Raw genomic sequence first — 7,361 nt, forward strand, 5'->3', positions numbered from 1 at the left:
ATTCACTTTATGGTTATTTTTATGCTTTACTCATCGTCAGACTGTGGATCAAGAATTATACAAGACCAAAGTCAGTTATGATACGTTCATTTTTTCCCCTCTTTTAATGCAAGACAAAGGCAACACCTCTCTGACATAGCTCTAAATCACAATAGGAACTTAGACTAATTAAAATACATACTCAGACTCATTTACAAGCTCATGCTTTATTGATTCCATTTTTTTCCTACTACTCTGTAAATTTTCCCTGTGCCACTGGCTGCAATACAACCCCAAAGCATGATTGAACCATTCAGTTACCAACAGTTAGACAGAGCTTCTTCATTAAATTCTGTGCCCTTTTTTCTCCAAACATACCTTTGCTCATTCTGGCCAAAAAGTTCTATTTTAACCTAATCAGACCACAGAACGTGTTTCCACAATGCATCAGGCTTGTCGACTTGTTAACTTGCAAACTTCAAACACTGATTTTTGTGGTGAGGACGTAGAAGAGGTTTTCTACTGATGACTCTTCCATGAAGACATATTTGTCAAGAGATATTTGTACAACTATCGCTTTAAATGAAATGGTGTACCACGACTCCAGTGTCTGCCAGGTCTTTCTGGATGGATTGTACAGTCAAACGTGGGTTTTGACGTGCTTTTCTCACAATCCTGCGAGCTGTTCTGTCTGATATTTTTCTTGGTCTTCCAGATCCTGCTTTAACTTCCACTGTTCCGGATGACTGTCATTTCTTGATTATATTCCAAACAGAGGATATTGGCATCTGAAAACGCTTTGCTATTTTCTCTATAGCTTTGTGAGACATCACCTGGTCTTTCCAGACAATGATTGAGAACAATCCATGACACTGTCAGGTCTCAGCTTTCCAAACGGGGCGGTGCATGCTATAAACTCTGCAGGGTGCCCAAACTTTTGCAGACGCCATTTTTTTGTTTTCTGTTATTGTGAAAGTGTAAATGATGGAAATAAAATCAAATTTTTTGTGACATATTATACGAATATCAACTCTGTCATTTGATACCTTTTGGACATTTTTCCATCTTTTCTTGGCTTCTTTATGCACATTAATACACATTTTTACCTGGGGTGCCCACACTTTAGAGCCCCACTGTACTTAACATGTGTGAATGTGCATATGTGTGGGAGGACTTGGGACCTGTCTGTCCACAAAGGAGATAGATAGATTATAGTTGACTGGCAGTCCTGAACACATGTTTCTGTCTTGAGGATTTCTCATAAGTTGCACCTTGAGGTACAATGCTTTATAAAGATTATTTTCAGATTCTTAAATACATAATGCATGTTGCAGAATAAATATTCTTACAAATTAACAAATTGTGGACTTCTGATACTCAATTTTAAGAAAAATAAATAAGACTGTTAATCATGTTTTTTTTTTAAATTACAGTTTTTGTGTGTGCCATTTCTTGTTATTTATTAACAAATTGTGACTTCCACAGTTACAGAATGAGATTGACAGTCTGTGCATTACTGTTACATACTGTATGTCCATAACAAGAATATGTGTGTTGATTTCTGTCTCTATTATCAAGATAAAAAGGAAGGTTTGCGTTTTCAACCATGCAGGCATAAATCCACCATGGGTGTAACCCGACAATACACCATGTAGACTGTGAGGAAAATTTTGTCAATAATTGCATCCACAGCAAACCTTCTCTTTGGTCTCCCCATAAATGCCTACATCCTGTGGTAAGAAAAGATCTGTCTGACTTCATCCCTCTCAACCAGATATTGGATGAGATCCTTGTTGGTTTCTCGAGCATTTTGAATCTCCTGGATCACTCCCTATCACTCTCTCTCTTCACAGAACTAATTCAGTTCTTAAGTTTGATGTTCCTTCTTTATGCTTCCCCAGGTGTAGAGCTACATCGGCCTGGAACAATACCTTGCAACTGTCCAGCCTGTGACATTCCTTAAGTGTTAACCTCTGGGGTACAAGGAGGCCTGTTGTTGTGTTTCTTTGCTGAAAGCAATGACATTGTCTATTGTTGTTGTGTCTTTCAATTTACAAAGAGTTTTTCTTAACGACAGCAGTTTTGTATCAATTCTTGTTGATGGTTTTCTGCTGCTTCTCAGTTCTCAGGGGAGGGGCAGAGGGACACACAATGGTAATAGCGTAAAGAAAAGGGCTTTAAAACCATTTTGATTAATCTGGTGTTTACAGTTGTGTCTCAGCTCCCAATGGCAATTGTTGCATCCTTGATGGTAACAATACCACACTCCGTTTTTTATACTTTTTCCTCTGTAAATATGTGTATTTGTCATGACAGATTCTGTCCCACCTATTTTTAATCTCTATAGAGTGGGGAAATTGTACAATGAATGTAATTGTCTATAAGCAGATATTTGTGAATTTGTATTATAGCTACACCATGTCATTAAGGCATTCATCCTAAAGGCTACAGTCACATAACATTAAAAAAATTAGTCACTAAACAGTTAAATTACTTTACAAATGCAATAGAATATTTGTCTAAATAGGAATCAATATATTAATATATATATCAATATACGTAGTTGCTTTATTATAAAGTGCCTTTAACCTTAATTCTTAAATTTACACACACACACACACACTCTTATTCTTGAATACAGCCGTTGAATATAGGCCTTCTGTCATTAGCTGTAGAGGTTTGAATTGTTACTTGCAGTCTGTATTACTGCAAATCAACATAAATTTTACTTGCATGAAACACAAGTTTGTATCCTAATTAATAGCCTTGAAACAACATTTAATGAGAGTTCTATACCCTTTACAATAAATCTTCAGGCGTGGGATTCTGCTTCAGCTGGCACAGGGTAACAGAGGAGCCCACACCAAAACCTGCATACAAAGGCTCATTAAACTTAGCTTTGAATCTGTGGATAAGCTCCATGGTCTTTGATATTGAGTAATATGCCACAGTGTTGCCTGCATAATCCAGGTACACACCAATTCGTGTGGCCTTGGGAGCTTCAGGAAGGTCCCGTTCTACTTTATTGTGCCAGGCAGAGTAGCCTGAGTCTGAGCAGAGGATAATCCAAGACTTGTCATTGTAGCCCAGCAGGCTGTGCGAATTCTTCCCTTTGCGACTGATGCTCTTGTAGGCCACCCCGATGGAAAACTCCCCGCTCCACTCTGCCTCCCAGTAAAACCTAAAACCAGTCAGAGGCTCCTTGCACAGCACCTGGCAGAAGCCTTCAAAGCGTTCTGGATGATCTGGGTAAAACTGGACTGTTTTCTTACGTGTGACCCTCTGGTTCCCGTCAGACAGGACCAGCTCTTTGTAGACTGTGTTTGGATTGAAGGACATCTTGCAGGAGTCTGAGCAAAGACAGCCACAATGCACATTTCCTAATTATGTATGTTTAGATGTGGAGCACCTCATTGATCAAGAAATAAACTATTAATTTAGTTCAGTTTAGTTATTTATTCACTTTCCCTCACTCTGGCTATTTTTTACTAAAAACTAAATACCTGAGAATACTGGGCTGGGTCTCAGGAGGTTAAGTATAATAAATAAAAAAGCATGTTGCTGTTGTCAAGGCAAGAAAAGTATGTCAAAGTAGTCACTTTGTTTTGACAGTGCTAGAAATCAAATAACAAACAGTTCACTTACATTTTAAGAAGTCTGTCCTAGACTGTGGCTCCTGAAAAACAATTCTGGAAGGAACTGTTTGGAAATAAAAAAGATGATTATTTTGTGAAACTGTAATTTTGATTCTATCATTTCTTTTTGAATAAATCTGAGGTGAATTGTATAATTTCATAAACCAAATGAAAGAGTTTTCAAACACTTCCTATCTACATCTTCCTTTTTCTTTGTCCAAAAATAAATGATATACTGTGTATAATCTAACGCACAAATTTCAGTAAACAGACACTTACCTTTGAGTCGTTCATCTCCATTTCTTGGCAAAAGTATGTACACAGGGGTTTCACTAACTGTGAAGATGACACAGCAATATGTTAGCCTGTAGCCTGGACCACTTAAAGGGATATTTCACCATTGGAAAGATGTTTATATCTTTAAATTGGGTCACTTATGTAGCAGAAATGCAATTTTTTTCTTTTTAGAAATAGGTGCCTTCTGGGCTGAGAAAAGCCAGAAAAGATCTGAGAATGCACTTGCTTTGCTGCTCTACGAGTCCATTCCCAAGCCGCATCTACCATTTACAGACATGAGCAAAAAAATAAAAATAATTTACATCGTGGCTCAAGTGGTGTTGCACATATAAAATATATAAAAACGGTATTATATAAAAAATGACATACAAAACAAGCTACAATGAAATTGTAACATTAGCGCTTGATGTAAACACAGAGTATAAACACAGCCGTGAAGTTGCATGGAATATAGAATAGTCGTCATTTAACAGTCATAAACTCCATCAGCAATATCAGTAATTGGATAAAAGCGCCCCATTTCTGCACCAGTCCGTGTTCATGTCAACACACCCCACCGCCACGAGTCTTACCCGACAGAGAATCATTTGCTCGGAAGGCCAGCTAGGTAGCTAGATAGTGTCTGGCACACTGTTGTTCAGCCATGTTTCCACAACAAACAAAAACACAGTAGTCTCTGAACTTGCGTTGGGAGTTTTGTTGAAGTAGGATGTAGTCCAGTTTGTTGTCAAATGATAGGACACTTCTAAGTAGGATGGATCAGACAGGTGGCGGTCTAGCGTCAGCTTTCCACCTAGCTCAAACTCCTGCCCTAAATGAATCTGCCCTGGTGGTGTGCATGAATGCGTTTCTGCATTCATGCACACCACCACAGGCTGAGGTGCTGGTCTTCGTAGCAGGTGAAGCTTGCGTAGTGTGTCAAGTATTGTTTGTAATGAAATTTCCTGCACATTCTTCGATCTGTACATATGTATCCCAGTAGTACACATGTGCAGTAGTTTGAATGCACATAATTGTTGCAAAGGTTCGCTGCTGAAAAGAGAGAGCTGAAGCTTAGCTCCAAGATGGCTGACACTCAACTTGCTTTGGCTCGCTTTGGGTAAAGAGTCCAACACCCTAGAGGGGGTTGAAAACATGCGGAACTAGCTGGCCTGCAGTCCACAGCCTCTGGGCGAAAATGCAGATTTTGCGTCATCAGAAGCTTTTTTCTAGACTCGCAATACAGAGAAATCTAGTCTCAGGGGGACGTATGGGAGGGAAGCATGGTTATTTGAAAATACTACTACTAGGTTTCTATTGATACAAAGCTTAATGCTAATCAGTGAAATATCCCTTTAAGATATTTTGTCAAAATCATCTACTATACACAAACCTGTCTTGGACATTTTGCTCATTTCCTTCTTACAGATGTCGTCCAGATGTTCCTTCATCTCTGTGGCTGTCTTGCATATCTCTCCAAAGGAGAACTGAGGGTTGATTAGCACTTTAGGCACCATGGCCTCAGGAGGAATGCACAGGGTCGGAAAGTTCTGTTCAACCAGAAATAGTAGCACAATAATCAACAAGTTAGAAACACACACCGAAAAGTGAGTAACTCTCATCCTGATATTGCTGCCCATCTTATAATCAAAGAAAGCAGGACAAAAGCATTAATCTTGTATTTGAGGGACCTAACCTAAGCAGTATTTTTTAATGCTGGATACAACATAACTGACTTGTCTTGTCTGTATAAGAAAATATAGCTTTAAGAGCGTATGCAACTCACAGACTCTGTCTAATGTGTAAACCTCTCTGCCCACAGTTGAATTACACAAAGTTTACTAAAAACTGTCCTGAACAGCAATGAGAGTACACCAATTATCAAGTAAATTTAGTATTCCATCAATGCAATACTGCATGACACACATATTATTACATGAATGCTGACGTTTTTTGCAGCTCTGAAGTATTTATTTCAGCACCTGCAAAAAGTGAATGTTGTCCTCTGTTTCGAGGATCTGCCGTAGCTCTGCATCTCTGCGCTGTAGCTCCAGGATCTCCTGCTGCAGACGGTCCACGTAGCCCTCAGCCTGCGACATCGCTGCCTGAATGTTGGCCATTATCATCTGATGGATTTCAGCCTTCCAGCGCTCCACTGCCTGCAGCATTTCGTGGAATGTCTTATCACTTTCTGCCTGTGCTCGCTGAGCACCACTCTAAAAAGAGAAGAGGTTTTAGGACAGTGTGGGTTGTGATACGTGATACCACCGTCAGATAATGCCTTTTTTTATTCAATACATAGTGTAGTTTTTTGCATATCTCAGGTCATATCATAGAAAATGTCACATTGCATCTTAAAATGTATAGACACCATTTTTCTGATCTTACTTTGAGAACATCCACATTGTGTTTGAGCTCCTGCAGCTCCTTCATCCTCTCCTGAATGATGTGCTGGACTTCAGACTGGGTGACCACTAGCACTTTCTATTAGAAATACATGACAATGCCAACACAAGTTTTAGTCAACCACAAAGAACAAGACATATCTGCTGCATTTTTTAAAATCATTTTGGATGTTGCTTCAGTGGGAGAGAGTTGTTCTCTCCTCCATAATGTCATAGTCATGAAATCTATAAAACAAAAAAATTGAATTCACAGATTGCACACTTTTCAATTGCTCTAATGCAGCTTATTCAGTCCATACAAAGCCAATATGTCAGGCAGAGTTACACATATTGATTTGCAACCAATTCAGGCTTACTTGTTTTTCAATGCGCTCTTCTTCAGCTGAAGTAATGTTGTGGCCGCGATGCTCTCTGACGGTGCACAACACACAGATGCACATCTGGTCAGAGCGACAGAACACCTCCAGGCCTTTCTCATGCTGGGGGCAGATCTTCCTGTCCAGGTGGCCCGTCTCATCCACCAGCTTGTGTCTCTTAAAGGTGGACGACTCATAATGTGGCTTGACGTGCGTTTCGCAGTAGGAGGCCAGGCACATGAGGCATGACTTAATGGCCTTTTTGCGATGGCCTATGCAGAAATCGCAAAAGGATTCACGGTGCATGTAAGGGAACGGAGTGAGCTCTTTCCTGGCTTCCTGATGCCGTAGCTCGTGTTTCACGTCTGGCAGATTGCGTCTCAGCATGGGCCGTGGTGTGAAGGTTGCGCGGCACTGTGGGCAGCTGTACACACCCATGTGGTCAAACTGGTCCCAATAGATCTTGATGCACTCCAGGCAGTAGGTGTCACCACAGGGGATGGTCGCAGGGTCTCTCAATGCCTCCACACACAGTGAACAGTAATCTTCTGGTGGTAAAGGGAAATTAGAATCAGCCATGATGATGTTGGATGAGACAAATATGGGACAAATAGTCAATTTGTGTCCTGGGTCATACTCAAAATTGTTAAAAATAAGTCTGACAAAGTCTGCAAAGTGATGGTAAGTCAAGGTCTGTCTTCCTTTTCAAA

General features: G+C 40.0%; 1 protein-coding gene across 1 annotated transcript; it reads right to left on the bottom strand.

Annotated features, from left to right (window-relative positions):
• ftr84 (finTRIM family, member 84) lies at positions 1–7,361 on the bottom strand. Its single transcript, XM_032530166.1, has 7 exons — positions 6,652–7,361; positions 6,279–6,374; positions 5,873–6,106; positions 5,284–5,440; positions 3,894–3,950; positions 3,625–3,678; positions 1–3,329 (listed from the first exon to the last, which is right to left on the bottom strand). The coding sequence occupies exons 1-7, from the start codon at positions 7,228–7,230 to the stop codon at positions 2,779–2,781; spliced, it is 1,728 nt and encodes a 575-aa protein (XP_032386057.1). The 5' UTR covers positions 7,231–7,361; the 3' UTR covers positions 1–2,778.

This window comes from Etheostoma spectabile, chromosome 2 (genome assembly GCF_008692095.1).
Source record: "Etheostoma spectabile isolate EspeVRDwgs_2016 chromosome 2, UIUC_Espe_1.0, whole genome shotgun sequence".
In the NCBI taxonomy this organism is placed as follows: domain Eukaryota; kingdom Metazoa; phylum Chordata; class Actinopteri; order Perciformes; family Percidae; genus Etheostoma; species Etheostoma spectabile.

What these genes read in the sequence shown, in the direction of transcription:
- ftr84 (XM_032530166.1), bottom strand. Translation starts at nt 7,230, where the DNA reads ATGGCTGATTCTAATTTCCCTTTACCACCAGAAGATTACTGTTCACTG. An exon ending in ACAATGTGGATGTTCTCAAA is followed by an intron (nt 6,107 to 6,278) that starts GTAAGATCAGAA and finishes TTCTCTTTTTAG; the next exon opens with AGTGGTGCTCAGCGAGCACA. An exon ending in TAGGACAGACTTCTTAAAAT is followed by an intron (nt 3,330 to 3,624) that starts GTAAGTGAACTG and finishes GTCTTTGCTCAG; the next exon opens with ACTCCTGCAAGATGTCCTTC.